We start from the raw sequence: 20434 nt of genomic DNA, 5'->3' as shown, positions 1-20434 counted from the left end.
AAATTGGATGAAACATGTTTAAGGAAAACAGATATTACTATATCTGTTTTTACTTCTTTTTTTTTTTCATGTGTGTTATGTAGTAAGGATATTTATGTAATAACATAAATATCTTAGATATTTTAGACAGTTAATATATTTGTCAAAGCCACTAGCCACATTTTTAGGTAAGGTGGTTATTTTTATTTTGCTTATAAATACAGTGACAGGACCAAAGTCCAGGTACGTTCTCTTTATGCTCTAGAGATCCTGAATAATATTTCAGAGCAGTACCATAATTACTCTCTGGAGAGCTGAGGCTCCATAATTCACATCTGACTTGAGCGTCGGAGTATCTTTGCAGGTACCTCCCCCTCCTTTGGCGAGTATGAATAGCAACAATTGGAGAAGAGCAAGCGTCCCAGACAGCGTCCCAGACAGCCAGGAGCAATAAAGACACACCGGACAAATGTACACCGAAACATTTTTGTTATGTAGTAAGGATATTTATGTAATAACATAAATATCTTAGATATTTTAGACAGTTAATATATTTGTCAAAGCCACTAGCCACATTTTTAGGTAAGGTGGTTATTTTTATTTTGCTTATAAATACAGTGATAGGACCAAAGTCCAGGTACGTTCTCTTTATGCTCTAGAGATCCTGAATAATATTTCAGAGCAGTACCATAATTACTCTCTGGAGAGCTGAGGCTCCATAATTCACATCTGACTTGAGCGTCGGAGTATCTTTGCAGGTACCTCCCCCTCCTTTGGCGAGTATGAATAGCAACAATTGGAGAAGAGCAAGCGTCCCAGACAGCGTCCCAGACAGCCAGGAGCAATAAAGACACACCGGACAAATGTACACCGAAACATTTTTGTTATGTAGTAAGGATATTTATGTAATAACATAAATATCTTAGATATTTTAGACAGTTAATATATTTGTCAAAGCCACTAGCCACATTTTTAGGTAAGGTGGTTATTTTTATTTTGCTTATAAATACAGTGACAGGACCAAAGTCCAGGTACGTTCTCTTTATGCTCTAGAGATCCTGAATAATATTTCAGAGCAGTACCATAATTACTCTCTGGAGAGCTGAGGCTCCATAATTCACATCTGACTTGAGCGTCGGAGTATCTTTGCAGGTACCTCCCCTCCTTTGGCGAGTATGAATAGCAACAATTGGAGAAGAGCAAGCGTCCCAGACAGCGTCCCAGACAGTCTGTTTCTCTTCTCTCCTTTTCTTCCATAAATGCCTGTAACATTAATTTTCTAAATTTTTACAGTAACATTAAGTTTTCTAAATTTTTATTTACTTTCACTGTTGCAGGTATTTGTCTATAATTTTAAGTGGGCAGCTTCTTTTTGTAGCTTCATAAATTTATTTCACTGTTACTTAAACAAATTTCTTATTTTGTTCTCTTTAAATTGTGTAATATGAAAATGAAAAATGAGTTTTGAATTATATAATTCAAAATTTTATGGAATTGTGTAATTTGAAAATCATTTCTTTTTTTTTTAAAGTTAACTTTTAAATTGTATAATTTAAAAATTATTTAACTTTTAATTGTATAATTCAAAAATTATTTTCAATTTTCAATTTTTACAATGTAAAAATTAAAAAGTATTATAAATTCTCAAGTAAGTTAAAAATTTCCCAAAAATTTAATTTTCATATATTTTTCAAAATTTACTTTTTTAATTTCGCAATTTAAACATTTTATAATTGTTATTGTGTGCAATTTTCACATAGAATCATAAAATGAAATATTTGTTACTTCAATTTGTAGTATTAATTTTTCTTTATTTTCACATGCATAAGAAATTAAAAGGTAACTTCCCAAATACATTATATAATCAAATAATTAATTATGCTTGTAAGATTGAAATAATAATAAATAAAATAAATTAAGGACATCAAAGAAACACATTAAAATATGAGAGATAATGATACAAGAAAATTAAATAAGTTATCACTCCTAAGCTAATTTATAACTAATTTAAAAATTTCTAAAATAAACACCTTTAATTGATTTATTTTTATTTACCTTATCAAGGTCATTCTTTTTATACACACTCTATACTAACTAATATTTCAAATTTACCTTCCAAAACCAAATTTTGAAATAAATAAAGAGTAAATTTTGTTTATAACCAGTTTTACAAAAGGATAATGATACTTTGATAACATTTTTTTACAACATTTTAACATCATATATGTATTATTATGTGATTGTTCCATGTTGGTTTTTATGATTATTATTATTAATTGTAGAGTAATTTTAGACCAATCACATAATGACACATAGATGATTTTAAAATGTTGTCAAAGTATCATTATCCTTTATAAAATGGGAACGACATATTGGAATTCTCGTGGGTCAATGTGATCTTGGGTGGTGTGATTTACTAGAATCTCTATATCAAATTACATCATTCTTTTTGAGTTTTACCTAAAAATTGTTTGCATAATGACCTGTAAGTAAGATAAAATAAGGAATTTTATTAAATTTATATAAAATGATTAAATATGTTATTATTAAATTTAAATGCAAAATTAACTTTTTCTTCTAAATTTTAATATATTTTATCCTCAAAACTTTAAAAATAATAAATAAAATTATTTTAATTAAATATTTTTTGACATTGTCAAACATGTTTTTCCTATGTGAGTTGTCTCTTCAAAGTATGAATTGTTTCGGGACAATATGTGAGTTATTTACATTGTTTAATATATTTTAACTTAAATATTAATCTAAAATATCTTTCAACATGTTAAAAAATTGAATATCAATTAATTAAGAAAACTGTATTCATTATTTTTAAAATTTAGAAACAAATGTATTAACATTTAAGACAAAAATAAATTTTAATTTTGCTTTTAAAGTTAAAAATTAAAACACATATTTAACCATCTAAAGATCTCCTGAACATGACATTCACATTAAAACCACTTTTTTAAGAAAGTGTTTTTTATTTTTAAATATATTTTTATCCATTTTAAAAAGGTATTTTCTGTCAAATGATGACTAGTTCTGTCAGTATTTGCCAGTTTGAGATTATTGAACATCCTAATCCTGGATGTTTCTATAGAAAAACTTTTCTCACAAGATCCATCCCCACGTACCAGAAAAAATAATATCTACTAGTGAAACAGAACCTGTATTAATTTATCAATAAAGACAAAAAATGAACTAACAATTCATCAAACAGAGCAAAACATATAACATTTTCTGAGAGTTGTAAAAAGAACATATATTAAGAGGATTGAGAAAACACATATCAAATTTCTTGATCTGATATTATGTTAATACTGATAGATAAGGAAGCTTATATGAGATGGTCCAAAATCTAGATACTCTGAAACAGGCAAAAACGGGCTCATCGATGCAAACAGAACTGAACTTGAATTGATTATGGTTCATTTTACAATAAACTTAGCTGTACAAAAGTACCGTTAATGACATGAGGACTAAATTGCAATTTTCAATCTACTCAATAAAACATCCACATGATTTATTCCCATAAAAGTATATTTACATCTGACGGTAACAAATGATGCATCACCGGTGTGACATATGAGTTGGACTTATCCTAGTCTACTCCGTTTGACAGAGATCCATCTGTGGTTATAAATTTCTCATTAACGACACCTATTCATTCAGTACTAACAAAATAAAATAATTTGGTGAAGGAGTGGCACTTAGAAGGTAAGAAAGTTTCACCCGAAACTAGAAGGAGAAAGTGCTCCTAACATTGGATTAGACCCTCTACCATGCTCCTCTGCCTCTGAACCCCCAATGGAGAAAATGTTCATTGTGTTGTTCATCAATGTGCTTGTTTTCAGTGCCTCTCTGGTGTCCACAGAGCAGAGTCATGTCTCAGCTGTAGGAGACCCAGGAATGAAGAGAGATGGTCTGAGGGTGGCCTTTGAAGCTTGGAACTTCTGCAACGAAGTTGGTGAAGAAGCTCCTGACATGGGTAGCCCGAGAGCTGCTGACTGTTTTGATCTTTCGGGTAAGCCAAATCACACGACACACAAACACAGTCCTATAAATTTTATTACTTCAGTTTATTGTATGTTTGATCTTCAATGTTGTGTCACATGTTCTGCATGTTATGTTGTCTTCTGATTCTGTAATCTCCCACATACTTTAGTTTTTTTGTTATTTTTTTTTTTAACAAATCTGCATTGTGCTTTCTTTTGTTGAGAATTGTGAGTGGTTGTGATGGCCAGGTTCTCTGATTCACAAGGTCACAGAAGCTGATAACAGCCTTGGCGTGGGGGAGTCGTTTCCTGGCCTAAAGTTACAAAATATCAATGATACAGACCTTTATGCAGCTGAAAAGGAACTGTATTTGGGTTCTTTGTGTGAAGTTGCAGACACCCCAAGGCCATGGCAATTTTGGATGGTAATGCTGAAAAATGGAAACTACGACACCACGTCTGGGTTGTGTCCTAAGGATGGAAAAAAGGTACCCCCTTTTAGTCCGGGACGGTTTCCTTGTTTTGGACAAGGGTGCATGAACCAACCCATCTTGTGCCATCAGCAGACACAGCTCAAAGATGGAAGAATGTCAGGGGGATTCAGCGGTACTTATGATTTGGATTCTGATTGTGGGGGTGAACACGATGGTGCATCTTACTATGAGGTAGTTTGGGAGAAGAAAGTTAATGTTGGAAGTTGGAAGTTCAAACACAAGCTAAAGACTTCAAAGAAATACCCTTGGTTGATGTTGTACCTTAGAGCTGATGCAACCAAAGGATTCTCTGGAGGTTACCACTATGACACAAGGGGAATGCTAAAAACTGTGAGTTCAAGATAAACATTTCCTTCAAAGTCCAATTTCAATATTTCCATTTCTGTTTAACTGATAGTTTAATAAGAAAACCATACAATCTAGTTAAAATTTGATGATTAACCATTTGGGTTGGTTCGTGATTCAGCTTCCGGAATCACCAAATTTCAAGGTGAAGCTGAGGATGGATATCAAGCAGGGGGGAGGTTCGAAGAGTCAATTCTACCTTTTAGACATTGGAAGCTGTTGGAAGAACAACGGTGCTCCTTGTGATGGAGATGTACTCACTGATGTCACCAGATACAGTGAGATGATCATCAACCCTGAAACCCCAGCTTGGTGCAGCCCCAAAGGCTTGGCTAACTGTCCACCATATCATATCACTCCAGACAACAAAAAAATCTACAGAAATGACACAGCCAATTTCCCCTACTCAGCATATCACTTCTATTGTGCTCCTGGGAATGCCGAACACTTGGAGCAGCCAGTGAGCACATGTGACCCTTACAGCAACCCTCATGCACAAGAGATTGTTCAGTTGCTGCCTCACCCTATATGGGGTGAATATGGCTATCCCACTAAAAAAGGTGATGGTTGGGTGGGGGATGCACGGACTTGGGAACTGGATGTTGGAGGGCTATCAAGTAGACTCTACTTTTATCAGGTCAATAATTGAACTACTATTGTAGGATTTGGAATCTAATGAGTCACCACGCATTATAACTTATCTTCTCGTGTGATGCAGGACCCAGGAACTCCTCCTGCCAAAAGGGTGTGGACATCTATTGATTCTGGTACCGAGATATTTGTAAGCGACAAAGATGAAGTAGCAGAGTGGACTCTTAGTGAATTTGATGTCATTCTAACACAACCAGGGACCAACTTTACAGATAAGGCTGAGAGAGAGTAGTGAGGAACAATGATTGTAAGAAAAATTATTCGGATTTTAGATTGTCCACGAAGTGTACACTTCTAAATCCTAGAGGTGCTTCAACTTGATTCACAAAAATAAAAAATTGTTTCGCAAAATCTTAATTTGGAGTTTGAAGTTTGAAGTTACCACCACTAAATAGCGAATTTGGCAAAATCATGATCGGGTAGGGTTTGGATAACATTTTGTATCCCAGATGATGATTTGGTAGAAATGGAAAAAGAGTCGTTTTATCTTTGGTTGGGTGTGCAAACTATAACTTCAACACAACCTTAAAGTAAAATGATTTCAATAACTTTTTCTTTTCCGGCATGCTTGATGTTTGGTTTTCGTTCTGATAGTGTTTTAGTAGGAAATTTTTAGAGATAGAAGCTTTGTAATTAATCTTGCTGGTGGAGCAGAAGCAATTACCACATGGCACAACAGCTTCAGCTTTAAAAGTTGAGCACTTTTACAGCTATTTCAAATGGAAATTTTTTTTAACACCAATTTGCACCGGTTCAGAATCCAACTTTAAGAAAATTTTGATCATAAAAAGTTAACTTTTATATTTATAAAGATTAATTTTTGTATTTATTAAAAAAATTAAAAAGTAAAGTAGTAGATGAGTAAATATAAAGTGTATGTTAAAATTTATTAAGTTAAAAATAAGATCCATATAAATCCTCCCATGTGTTTAAATGTCAATTTTTTCAAAAAATAAAACTGTTTGTTTAAATTACAGATATAAAATCTTCAAAATTTAATTATTCAAATAAACTCATCTAATATTCAGTATTCGGTTTTGTACTCTGATAACAACTTTTTAATAATAAATAACGTGTTACTGATTTATTGGTACGTATATTTGAAAGGACGAATCACAAACTATTATAAAAAAAGTTGTTAAAATATATTTTCGTTCCAAAAAATGCCGAAATTGTTTCCAGTGGCTTCTTATTTTTCTTATATAAAAATAATAAAGAAGAAGATTTATAATAAATAAGTAATTAATAAAAAAATAAATAGTATTTGTAAGATGTTTAAATATGTATATTTTTTTGGTAACTTACTAGCGTTATAAATTATAGTTTAATTATTTATTAAATGATTAAAAGAATTATTAACCAAACTTAAACATTAACATTACAGGAGTAAATAATCAATGTAAGTGACTGAAAAATGTTATTAGTGTACATTGATAATTTGACGTTTAAATAGTAAATTATATTTCTAATTAATATACATTTAATTGCTATAAAACATTTTCTAACGCAAAAAATATTATTATATGTTTATTTAAGTATAAATTTTTAAGTAATAATACTAAAATAATACAATTTAAAACTCCATTATGTATCGTTTTTACTTTTAAATAACTATATTATTTATTTTATTCTATTATTACTTTAAACGTAAGAGTTAAAAATCTTACCTCATATAATTAAACTCGTATTAAAAGAAATGTTCAGTATTTTATGTTGAAAAAAATAATTAAAAAGCATATTAATTCATTATTAAAATATATTAATTATTAATATATATATATATATATATATATATATATATATATTATAAAAACTATTATAGCTGGAACTTTATACTAATATTTTAAATATAAGAAACAATAACTTGACATTATTTAAATAAACGGATTTTAAACTTATTCAATCTTAAAAATATAATTTAAATAATATTACACACCTACCTTTTATTTATTTATATTTATATCATTGAATTCATTTTCAGTTATCCACCATCATTTATTTACTTCTCCAATCATACACACAGGTCATATGTATAAATTTATAACTATGTGACTTAATTTATTTCCATATAAGAATTGATTATGTTTATTAATTTATAATTATTTTATTTAATTTAGAGTTAATATGTACTTAATCTTTAAACTAAAACTTTGATACATTTTTAGTCCTATAAACTTTAAAAATGAATTCATATAGTTTTCTTAACTTAGTGGAGTTAATTTATTTCTTACATGTTTAAATGGTATTCTAAGATAACATTTGAATTAGAATGTGTTCAAGATAAACAACCTTCAACTCCAATTTAAAATATCATTTAACACGCTAAAAAAAAATTAATGGCAATTAGGATTAAAAGAACTACTTTATTCATTTTTAAATTTTGAAAATCAAAACTTTAAATAAAGACAAACTCTAATTTCGCATAATGCCCGAATCAATTATATTAAATTGTATTTTTGTTATTTTATTTATTTTTTTTATTTTCATTCATACCTAGTTATCTATTTGAAATTCTTGATTCTAGTTTTATTTCTATTATTTTAAATATCATTATTTTATAATTTAAAAAACAGTACTTATAAAATAATAATAAAAATAAAGTAACTGTAAATATCTTCTTTTATTCAATGAATTTGAATAAAAGAAAGTTACATATATACTGCTCTGATTATTAATTTTACATTTTTTTTATATGTTTGGATGATTTATAGATTATCGTGATGTAATTTATATTATACATATATATATATATATATATATATATATATATATATATATATGGGTTTGTTAACGCGCGTAGGCCTGTTTTTCAGTTGGTACATTTTAGCAATGTGTACCGGGTTTTAGTAGACAAAAATACCCTTATATACCATGGATTCTAAGTTTTAAGGTTAAGGGTATTTTAATAATTTTGATTCTCAAAACTTAAAAAAAAAAACCCCAAACTCTTACTCACCTCTCTCATTCCTCTCAATCATTTCTCTTTCATCTCTCTCACTCTAACCTTTTCTCTGTCATTCCTACTTAGTCCCAATTGAAAAAAATCAGAAAACACTTACTTTTAAACAATTTGCCTTTGTAAAGAGTTGAGTCATATACATATTCACCATCAGGCAAAGGTTCATTCAAGATCTCTTCAATTTCACCATCTTTCCTAATTTCTCTAATTTCATCATCTGCATATGTTGAATCATCATCTCTAAAAAAACCTCCAGGCCAATTACCAATTCTTTCGGATGTCATTATGCTTGTGAAAATTAGATAAAATTATATAAGACAAAAATTATAAAATGAAAATTCATTTGTTTAACAAAGAGTGTTTATGATTTTTTTCCAGGCCAATTACCAATTCCTTTGATGTCATTATGTTTGTGAAAATTAGCTAAGACAAAAATTATAAAATAAAAACTCATTGTAAAATCATTTTTTTGTAAGAAATTGTTTAACAACAAGTATTTCTGATTTTTTCCAGGTCAATTACCAATTCCTTTATGCTTGTGAAAATTGGATAAAATTAGATAAGACAAAGATTATAAGATCAAAACTCATTATAAAATCATTTTTTTGTAAGATTGTTTAACGGTAAGTGTTTCTGATTTTTTCAATTGGGGTTACAGTAGGGTGTTTCTGATTTTTTCAATTGGGGCTACAGTAGGGATGACAGAGAAAAGATTGGAGTGAGAAAGATGAAAGAGAAAGGGTTGAGAGGAATGAGAGAGGTGAGTAAGGGTTTGGGGGGTTTCTTTTTTTTTTTTAGTTTTGAGAATGAAAATTATTAACCTTAAAACTTAGAATCCATGATATATAAGGATATTTTTGTCTACTAAAACCCGGTACACATTGCTAAAATGTACCAACTGAAAAACATGCGTGCGCGTTAGCAAACCCCATATATATATATATATATATATATATGCTCTATTATAAAAAGAAAATTATGACATATCTTGATAATCATGTGATCCTTGAAAATATCTAAGAGTATGTTAATTGAAAACAAGTTTTATGTTTAATTACAATCAGTTGAGACCAACACATATATCAGTGTGTTTAGAAAGTTACACTAGTAAAAAACTCAAGTTATGGTGGAGTCTAAAGAAGCATTTAGCAAGTACAAGAATATATGAATAATTCAAAATATTACACTGAACTAATATATTCATAGGTCAAACTTTGGACTATCTGATGTTTTTTCAACATTGTTAAGGTTAGGTAGTGAATTTTTTTTTCATTAGCTAAAAAATTATTAATATTTCCAAGAAGAAAAAGATTATGACTTTATCAATGTTTTTAATAAGAATTTTTCAACTATCTAGTTACTTCTCAATGTAACTGTCGATATTAGATCATCACAAGTGAAATATAGATTCATATTATAAAATGAGATTAAGTATTATGATTGTAGTTCAATTGCAAACATTATTGGCTATATTGTGTGTTGAATTTTTTTAATATTAATATTTAAGACTTAAAAAAAATTACCCATTTTTATTTGTATTTGTTGTACTAGTAGAAGAAAAAGATGTTCACTAAAAATTATTAAGAAATATTTTAAGAGATCTTCATCGACTTATGAAAAACTTATATTAATATCCTAAGATATTAAATATGTATATACAATGTTATATGATGATTAATATTCTTTATGAGAAAATCTTGTTACATATAAAAATAATTTACTTCTAACTTTTAATTAAATAATAATTCTTTATATAATAGTTGAAACAAATTAATTAAAAATAATTTAAATAATAAATAAAATAATTTCATATACTATATTAAAATAGGATTAAATATTTTTGCTTAAAAATAAAATTAGAATTGGTCACTCTTTTAAATTTTGACTAAATTTAGTCTCTCAACTCTAAAAATATATAGAATTTAGTTAAATTTAATTAACGTTTAAAACACATTTCATGATAACATTTTAATTGTTTACACTTTTTGATACATTTTTTTAATGTTAGTAGATAAACGTCTTTAAAACCTTAAATAAACTTAACAATCGTTAAAAAGACTAAATTCACATTGTTCTGAAAATAAATAACTAAATTAGTCTAAAGTTTCAAAAGAAAAACTTATTTTCAATTTTCCATAAAAGTTAATGGGCTAAAAATATATTTAATTCTTAAAATTATAATGTTTATAAAAATGTAAAATAAAATTGTTAAACATTTAAACAAAATTTTAGAATAGATAAAAAAATATATCAATATATATTAATACGAATAATAATGTATTATTAATAGAAAAAAATAAGAAGAATAATTTGACGAGAAAAATGAAAAAAAAAAACACAATATTTTTCTTTAAAGGGGCTGAGGAGGAGGGTAGAGGGTAGGAGTAAAACGGTGCAGATGTTTCACAACAAAATTAAATTGCTAAACAATGCACCTTTTACGAAATTTAGGTGCAGAACTCGAGTGCGATGGGGACCTACCTACCAAGTTTTTGTCACCCACCTAACTTGTTAGGCTGTAAACATTTTCCTTAACACAAGAACATATGTGATGTGATCCATGGGGTACAACATTTGGTAATACGTTGGTTTTGGTTTGTTTGTTGAGCCAGACGTATACGACTATGCATCACAACAATCCAATTAGACCTGTTTTGCCTTCTTTCTTGTTTTGAATGTTGCCAAATTTTGAGCTTAGAAAAAGTGTCAGTATTTTTCTACTTTACAGAAACAAAATGAACCCATTTCATTGGTTCAGAGTGTAACAAATACAAGAAGGTGCGTGTTGGTAAATTGTGAGCCTAGAATATATTGCTTTCCCTAGAAAGAGAATGAGACGAATATTTGTTTCTCTCTTCACAAAAGTGACATGGTTCTAAGTAAATTTTAGCATTGAAATAAGAGTGTGTGGTATCTTAACTTTCTCAACCACCACCTCGAAAATAACATTCATTTGTCCCATCTTCATCGTCCATGGCTTCTCCTTCTAAAAGTTCCTCGGCCCATTCTCATCACCAACATAATCCCTCTATGCTGTTATGGATTTTCAATAAATGTTTTTGTATACTAAATAAATATATATAAAAAATTAGTATCAAATATATAAAATTAATTTAAATAAAAAACATTTTAAATTAATTCAAGGCCCCTCCACGAGAATCACTAACTCTTTGATTGATTCAACTTGCGGAAGGGCTTTTCATGGATAAAAGGTCTCTCCATTCAATTAGGAGAAATGCAAAGGGCTTTTTATTATCCTAAAGCCTTTCATTAGCCACAACTCAAAATGGTTGTGGTTGCTTATAACATTTAGCTAACCTTCAAAAACCACTTTTTGACCTATGTTGAGTTACAATATTATAATTGTTTGTTTCATCATGCTTAACTTTAGTGACATTAATAGGTTATTTGACATTTACCTTTATTCTCATAAAATGTTTCAATCCTTGTTTTTTCTTTCATATTCTTTAAGAATGTGTTAATGATATCTCTTAAAATCTTAACATTTTTTTTCATGAACATTGTCAGGCATCATAGACTTTGACTCATAAAAGAGAAAAGAACAGAGAAATTTATGTCTCATTTGGATCACATAGTTTGTTGTAAAAAAAATATAAGAGTAATTATTAAAATCTCTTTCCAAGTCTAACGTATTTAATAAATTAAAGTAGGAACAACTCTATCTCTATTATAGCAACTCTTTTAGTCTATCATAATAAACTCATCATTCTTCCTTTCATTGTGTGAACTTCACTATCCTATAAGTACAAATCTTCCAACAATACTTAGGATTTGATTGGTTTAGAGGATGAAAATATGAAAGGATGAATGTGTGAAGAAAGAAGATCAATGATGATTTAGTTATGTGATGTGTGAAGAAAAGAGAAAAACCAAAAGGATATGAGAGAATGTTTTCAAAGTGGATATGTGAAGAAATACTATGAAATTCAACATATTAATTATATTATATGCCTAATCAATTATGTTGTATAAAATTTCAATTCAAATATTTGTTTTTCATTATATCCATAGTTAATTATAGGTATAGTTACATATATTTTTTCCTCATTAATTATATTATTATTGTACTATATGTCTCTTATAAGTCAAGAAAATCTAATCAATTTTAGAGATTTAGACTATCCAAAATTGATGTCAATCAAGAAAGTCAACATAACATACGAAAGTATCGATAGAGAATATGCAATATCATACATCTCAAGAATTGAGATCAATATTAAAAACTTATTTTTTAGTCTTTGTAGATGTTTTTGGATTTTGTATGATACTTTTTTTATATTTTGAATTGTCTTTGGAGTTTAACATCATTTTAGTGTAACGTTTATTTAAATTTGAATTAAAAAAAATTATAATTAAATAAGTTAGTGAATCAACTCGCTTAACCTACTAACCTGTAGTGGGTCACGCCGGATTCGAATTTGTTCAGCTCGCTAATAAGTAAGCTGGACAGAGTTGACTCACTAAGTGACCAACACGTGGTGAGCTGGACCGGATCGAGCTGGGTTACCCATTTTGACTGTTATGGGGAAGAAAAAAATACAAATAATATATATTTTCAATTATTTAATATATAATTTATAGGAAAAAAATAAGAAAGACAATAAAAGTTGGAGGTAAAGAAAGAAAACAATGGAATGCAAGAAGAAGCTCATGGGCGGTTGAAGATATAATTTAGATTTAAATTATTGTTGCACTTAATTAGGAATAAGTTTTAAATATTTAAAGTTGTTTTCTGTTTTAAGTTGTTTTCTGTTTTTATATTATTTCCTATTTTAAATATAAGCATTTAATATTGCTTATAAAATATGTACATCTGAGAAGAAAAAAGATGAATGAAAGGATTGTATTTTATTCCCAGTGAATTGTTTAACATGGTATCAGATGTTTTCTAATTCCGGGAATATTTATCTTCATCTCCGCACTGTTTCCAATTCCTAAATTTCTCATTTCACCATGGCCAACCCATCTTCCAATATTATCATTCAGCAAGATAATTCTTCTTTTCCCATCACTGTTATTCTTGATGACTCAAACTACCCCCTTTGGTCCCAGTTAATGGACATGCGTATTGGTGCTCGAAACAAATCGGGGTATCTCACTGGGGCAACTGCGAAACCCTCCATTGATGACCCAACCTATGATAACTGGATTACTGAGAATAAACGGGTGAAAAGTTGGCTTATTGATTCCATGAGTCCCCCGTTGATGCAGCGGTTTATCCGCCTTGAATCTGCCCATCAAATTTGGGATGCAGCTCTCCGCACATTCTACGATGGATCCGATGAAACTTGCCTCTTCGAACTGAACCAACGATCTTTCTCCACCAAACAACATGGTCGTCCCCTCTCTACTTATTATAACGAACTACTCTCCATATTTCAAGAAATTGATCATCGTATGTCTTCTTCTGAAACCACCGTGAATGGCGTAGTCCAGATGCATTCTTCCATGGCTCGTCTACGTGTCCACATCTTTCTTAGCGGCTTGGATTCTGATTTTGACCAAGTTCGTGGAGAGATTCTTCGTAAAGACCCAAAATTGGATCTTGAGAGCACATATGCCTATGTCCGTCGTGAACATCAACAACGTATCACTATGGGTCGTCCTGCTCCTACCTCGGATTCCTCAGCTCTACTATCTCAAGTTCCTCATTCTTCTGCGGCCAATTATCCTCCTAAACACCGCAAGGATAGTTCCTCTGCGAAACCCTTGTTATGTTCTCATTGTGGTGATTCTGGTCACTCCAAGAATCGTTGCTACGAAATCATCGGCTATCCAACGTGGTGGGACTTCACCAAACGTCCTCGCAGAAAAATCTCCTCCAAAGCCCTCAATTCTTCTTCTGATGGTGACTCATCTCCCTCTCCTCAAGCTAATGTTGTGTATGAAGGTATTCTAGGTAAAACTCTTGCTTTCTCTACTCACTCTAGGAATTCTACTTGGATAATTGATACTGGCGCATCAGATCATATGATTCATGATGCTTCTATGTTACAACATTGTTTCCCATGCAGTAAGTCCACCATAACCACTGCTAATGGTGGTTCTGCCTCCATTACTGGTCAGGGTACCATTACTCTATCAAAAACTCTCACTCTTCATTCAGTTCTTGTCGTTCCTTCTCTTGATTTCAATCTTTTATCTGTTAGTCAACTTACATCACAACTTAACTGCAGTGTGATTTTTTGGCCCACATTTTGTGTTTTTCAGGACGTCCAGACCAAGGTGATTCTTGGCTATGGTGTTAGACGTGGTAATCTTTACTTCTTAGATGTCTCTGAGGGTGGTACTGACTTGCATTGCAGAGCATCTGCTACTAACACTCCAGATTCTTCTCATTCTGCTACTTGGCTTTGGCATAAAAGACTCGGACACCTTTCCTTTGGTTATCTTCAAAAATTATTTCCCCATTTATTTTCAAATTGTCATTCCTCTAAATTTCAATGTTCTACTTGTGAAATGGCTAAAAGTCATCGCATTCCCTTTTACCCCAGTATGAATAAAAGTTGTATTCCCTTTCAAGTCATTCATTCTGACATTTGGGGCCCTGCTAAAGTCCCTTCGTTTTCTCATACTAGTTGCTGTTAAATTCCTCAACCTTTTTGTTTTATGATTTTTCTTTCATTATTTAATTCCAGGCTTTCCGACATAGAAACAAACCTTATTTATCCACTTCTATAATAAAAAATATCTATGTTGTTCATTGACTTTTTACCAAACTGGTATAACTTTTAATTTCGCACAGATTTAAGAAAATGTATAGAGATGAACAAATCGCGTTTAAAAGTAATGATTTTAAATTGAAGAAGTCGTTTTTAAATATGAATTTAGATTAAAAGAACACAATTATGTTTTAAAATAAAGATTTTTTTTTATCAAAGTGACGTTGTAGATAAACTGACTTTAAATCTTTATGATTTTTTTTTTCAAAGTACAAATTATAATGACTTCTCCTTTTAAGTGTTATTAACTTTTTATTTATTTTAATTTTTAGAAGTGTTATTAATGTCTGATTCTATTTTATTTGTTGAAAGCATCCATTTCTATTTTTGTTCGTTTTTATGTTTTTTAATAATTTGATTAATGAATTTTTTAAATTATTTATATAATCATATTTTTTATTTTGAGACATTTGTTCTAATAAATTTTCATTTTTTTAATTATAGTTTTGAATAATTTGATTAGTAAATTTTTTAAATCTTTTAAATTTATATACAAACACTTGAGATGATTTTTAATAAATTGATTTATATACTAAAATTAAAAGTTTCTAGCTTTTTATTTTTTTAAAGTTTTAGCTTTCATTTCTTTTTAAACTATTTGATTGTCCAAATTTATATATTATTTTTAAAACTAATATCAAAATTTCTTTAAAACTATCATTTTTCTTTCCTATTCACTCTTTTTAAATTCTTATCAGTCTACCCATCAATTTAAATATCAAAGTTTATCATAGGAGTTTTGACATAAAGTACTACCATCCTAGCCAATTAGTATTTTATTTGAAGTAAATTCATTTCTACCTCTTTCTCTTGAGTTTATTTTAGAAGTTTTGCCTGCATGTATTAAAGAATCCTTGCATGTAACTTGAAATGAGAGTTTAAAATGAATCTCTATTTGATTAAGATTATTAAAATGTATTTAGATCGTTGATTCTAGTTTTTCATGTACAGGTAAAGTATTTTGTAAAAGCTAGAGTTAAGGAATCTGGTAACTTTTTTTTTAATTTAAATTAGATTAAATTAATAATTTTATTTTGTGTATGTTAGGTGTAGTTACTTTGATGAAATTGTTGAACTAAACATAATCTTGGAATGATTATTTTTGTGTATTTGCTGAAATTAAAATGATCATATATTAAAAGTATGGTGTTGCTTTAAGTACTATTAGTTTTGTTGAGTTTTTTAAGGAGGATTTCAAATGTTAAATGAAAACAAATCATCAATCACATGGTTTTGGTGTTGAGTAAAATGATTCATTTTGATCTTGAACACAATTTTGAACCAAGAAAGGAGTAAGATTATCCAAAATAGATCAATTTGACGATTTGATATATCCATGAAATTTTTGAAATTTCGCAAGCGCACTGGGGAAGGTCCACTAGTTGGTTAAGAAAATTTGAACAGAGAGCTTAAGTCGTACTGCTCTCTGAATTTTAAAGTTTAATTTTATTGGACCAAATTATTTTATTTTTTTTCCATTATCTGATCGTTACGCGAGTGAGTTTCTTCGCTTAGTAAAATCAAACTTATGAAAATCTAGTGAACTTAAAGAGATCTGGTCATTGAATGAGTTATGACTAGTTAAATGAGTATAACATTAAGCCCTTGTTCACTTGAATGAATTTTGGAAAGATTGATTAAATGAATTTGAGAGGATTTGAAGGTAAATTTTTTATTGTTTATTTGAGTGGATTTTGGAGGTAAGTGAGAGTGGATTTGAAAATAATTTTTTTTAATCTATCAAATCAATCAAATTCTACACTAATTCTTTGAAACTTTACTTCAAAATCCACTCTTACTTCCAAAATCCACTCAAATAAACAACAATAAATTTATCTTTGAATTCTCTCAAATCTACTCAATCACTCTTCCTCAAATCCTTTCAAGTGAGCAGAAGCAAAGAGATAATTTGTTGATCTGAGTGAAGCCGATCATTATTCACTTATCACTTACACGAGTTTGAGTTTTTAAAAAATATAAACAAGTATAGTAAGATGATTTGCATAATTTATTATAAAATGTTAATTGATATATATATATATATATATATATATATATATATATATATAAACTATTTATTTGAGACGTTACATGTTTATTAATTAATAAAAAAAATTAAATTAATTTTTTTATTTGAAATAGAAAGATAATTTTTTAATGTAAAAAATTGAAAAAGCTAAAGTAGTAAGTTCTAAAGAGGACTTCATTAAAAAACAAAATCATGAAAGCACCACTTTTATTTAAATGTTTTAAAAATATGGTTTCATTATTTCGTATTTTGGAAGTACTTACTTATCTGTTTACTCTTTTAAAACTTGATCCATTTTGATAAATTTGAATAAAAGTTACGTCTAAAACAACTTTATTCATTATCTTTCAAATAAAGTTTAACTTTTATAATAATTTGTTAAAAATATTATAAAATACGATACAACAGGTTAGAATGTTATGTTCTGTCAGGTCAGATGAAAAAGAGGCAAAAATAAAAATAAATAGAGTAGTATTATTTACTGTTTGATTCATAAAAATAGAAATGAAAATGGCGGGCCCACAGTATTTGATAAACTTTTATTATTTTTACTCAGTGTTATATTAATACAATTTTTATCTTCGAAAATATAATTTGTCTGTTCAGTTTCTCGTTTCTAAAAGGATGTAATCTAGTTTCAGCAAAAGGTTTTCTTTTCTACATAACTACTATCTCTTCTTTTATACTAGTAGTTTAAGGTATTTTCAGCAAATCAAGAAAATCACTTATTTATTTTTACTTTTAATACAATTTTAAGTGACTTATCAGTTATATTCGTATTATACCCATCGCAGTTTTTTTTTTTTAATTTTAACATACATTTATGTAATTACATCTGTTTCCTCCGTTATCATAGCTAATATTCATCTCTCCATATCAATTAAATTAAGAGTATAACTGAAAAAAAAGAAGTTATCTTAGAAAATAACATATAATAAAAGAAAACAAATGGTTAAAAAATTGAGAATGAGTAAAAGAGTCCGAGGATATAATTCCCTTATTAGCCTTATGTTTGACTTAACATTAATTAATATTTTCAACACCCTTTCATTAAGATGTAATACATTAGTTAACGTATAGTACAATTTGGCCTCCCTTGCAAACGGAGTGTAGAGTTTGGAGAAATTCATCAAATTCTAAAGTTGAATGTTGATGTACCATACAACATTCAGCTAGCAAAAAGCAGTACCATAGTACTACAAACTAAAACACAGCAGTACACTAGACATCTCACACATTCCACAGGCTGTTTGTAATGACACATGGACGTTTTGTGCTACCTAGTACCAGTACTCATCACACAAATTTTCATAGTACAGACATCATTCATGTACTGCAAAGTACAAAGCATTTCTCCTACTAAATATAAAGGATGGAATCGAATCATACATGCACTCAAGAGTGACTTTGGTGCTTAATCTAGTTAACAAAATGTCTAATCGGAGAATAATCTTTCTCAGAATGAGATGTTGCTTAATGTTAAGGATGTCCGCAACAAGGTTGAGGTAACAGGACAGAGCAGGGGAAACGGCAGAGCATGGATGGAATCATCAACACAATAGAGCCAAGAAAGTGAGAGTGACAGAGAAATCATCTGTTGTGGTTCTGCTCATGCACTGCCTCTTCCCTGGCTCTGTCTCCTTTTCTCCTTCCCTTATTCCCCTCTTCATTTATTCATTCTGTATGATCTATATGCAAATTTCACAACATACTTTTCAAACTTTCCAGGTGATTGAAAAAGATTAGGATGTTATCTGGGTTTTGTTTTGCAGGAATGGAACTAATCGAACAGATTCTCAAACAAAAATCAGGAATGACATTAAAGACAAGGAAATCACAGAGTACACTTGTAACAAGGAGAAAGGAAGAAAATGATTTTATTGAAGAGGAAAAAGAAGGGACTTACATGCTGCTATCTCTATCAGACAAGCACAAGGACTCAATTGAGTTAACTAGGACACAGGGGTGAGGTTCTCCCACTCCCAGTTCATGGTCCAATTTTCCAGATTCTATGAGATTTAAATCCTCCAAAAGAAATACATATTGTTCTTGAACTTCCCCTGCACTCTTTTCTCCTCCCACCATGGCTGCCACAATCTCCCACCGTTCTGGGTGGTTCTCATCTACCACGGCCAAAGCCAGCTCAAACAACTTGTTCTCCTTCCAACTCCACCCACACAAGCCCTTAGGAAAATCATCCATGCCACTGCTTTTGGATGTCATTTTCAGAGAACTATGAGGATTACCATAATACCATAATTCAGTTACATTATGGTATTTGTTTTTGGAAGCGCTCGGGGCAGTCAGATGCCTGCAATGACCAGAAAATTTGCCTTCTTTTTCGTGTTCTACAAAGGCCACACGAGATTAATAAAACTCAAGTTATGACAATGAAAGGTTGATTCTTGTGGCCGAAACAGCAAAAAGATAATTAGATAGAGACAAAATGTGGTACCTCTATTGATTTCTTGCAAGAATTAGCATCTCCGTTTGATTTTATGTTATTTTACTTCTTGTTTTTCCAATTGAAATTTCCTGCACTTGAAGTCAGGTGATGTAAGCGGCTTTATGTGGAAATTTATAGCCAATAACTGGAACATGAAAGAAGAACGGTGACAAATCATCTGCAGTTTTCTATCCACGTTTTTCTTTCTTCCTTCTCCAACTTTCAACATTTTACGTTGCAAGTATGGTAGGTGAATTTGGTGGCTTAAATTTAACGTTGCTTTACCTTTCTGCTAGATTCGAAATGATTCGATGTCTCACCTATCAGACCGAGGTCACTTTCCATAGTTGAAAGCGAAATTAGGTAAGATATTTTTAATTTAACAATGTTTAAGATATTTTTCCATCTTCTAATCAGCAGAAGAAATATTCGTAATAGATTTAGAAACATTTTTAGGAATCACTGGTCAAACAGATTTTAATAAGGACAGTTGTTCAATGAAGAGAGAAAATATCACTGGAATTTAAATTCGTTCTTATAAAATAGGTCGAAACTTCTTCTAAATCTTCACTCCTCTGTTTTTTATTTTAACCAAGCATTTAATAAGATTTTTTATTTTTATATCATAATAAACACATATATGTAAATTAATTAAAAATTAGATAAAAAAATCCAAAAATATTAATGTTGTTTTAAACTTTGAAAATAACAGTTAATAAAAAAAAGAACAGGGAGTAATTATTTTTGACATCCTAATTAGTGAATTAATTAAGTCAAACCAAACAAAAGTAAA

The 20434-nt window shown here is 29.6% G+C and overlaps 1 protein-coding gene and 1 pseudogene across 3 annotated transcripts; one reads left to right on the top strand and one right to left on the bottom strand.

The window, feature by feature from the left end:
• Positions 1-3439: 3439 nt before the first annotated feature.
• LOC148194462 (uncharacterized) lies at positions 3440-5955 on the top strand. Of its 2 annotated transcripts, XM_088095953.1 has the most exons (4): positions 3465-4003; positions 4224-4798; positions 4935-5450; positions 5532-5955. In XM_088095953.1, the coding sequence occupies exons 1-4, from the start codon at positions 3787-3789 to the stop codon at positions 5694-5696; spliced, it is 1473 nt and encodes a 490-aa protein (XP_087952079.1). In that variant the 5' UTR covers positions 3465-3786; the 3' UTR covers positions 5697-5955. The 2 variants fall into 2 exon arrangements, with proteins under 2 accessions (XP_087952080.1, XP_087952079.1); XM_088095954.1 differs by lacking the exon at positions 5532-5955 and having other exon boundaries at positions 3440-4033; positions 4935-5462.
• Positions 5956-19050: 13095 nt separating this feature from the next.
• On the bottom strand, positions 19051-19829 carry LOC124840443 (protein RADIALIS-like 3 pseudogene; annotated as a pseudogene). Its single transcript, XR_015781420.1, has 2 exons — positions 19651-19829; positions 19051-19543 (listed from the first exon to the last, which is right to left on the bottom strand). The product of XR_015781420.1 is annotated as a protein RADIALIS-like 3 pseudogene (transcript).
• Positions 19830-20434: the final 605 nt, after the last annotated feature.

The sequence above is a fragment of the Vigna umbellata genome, chromosome 8, assembly GCF_029865625.1.
Source record: "Vigna umbellata cultivar VRB3 chromosome 8, Vumbellata_1.0, whole genome shotgun sequence".
In the NCBI taxonomy this organism is placed as follows: domain Eukaryota; kingdom Viridiplantae; phylum Streptophyta; class Magnoliopsida; order Fabales; family Fabaceae; genus Vigna; species Vigna umbellata.
This window is presented reverse-complemented; position numbering and strand designations above follow the sequence as displayed.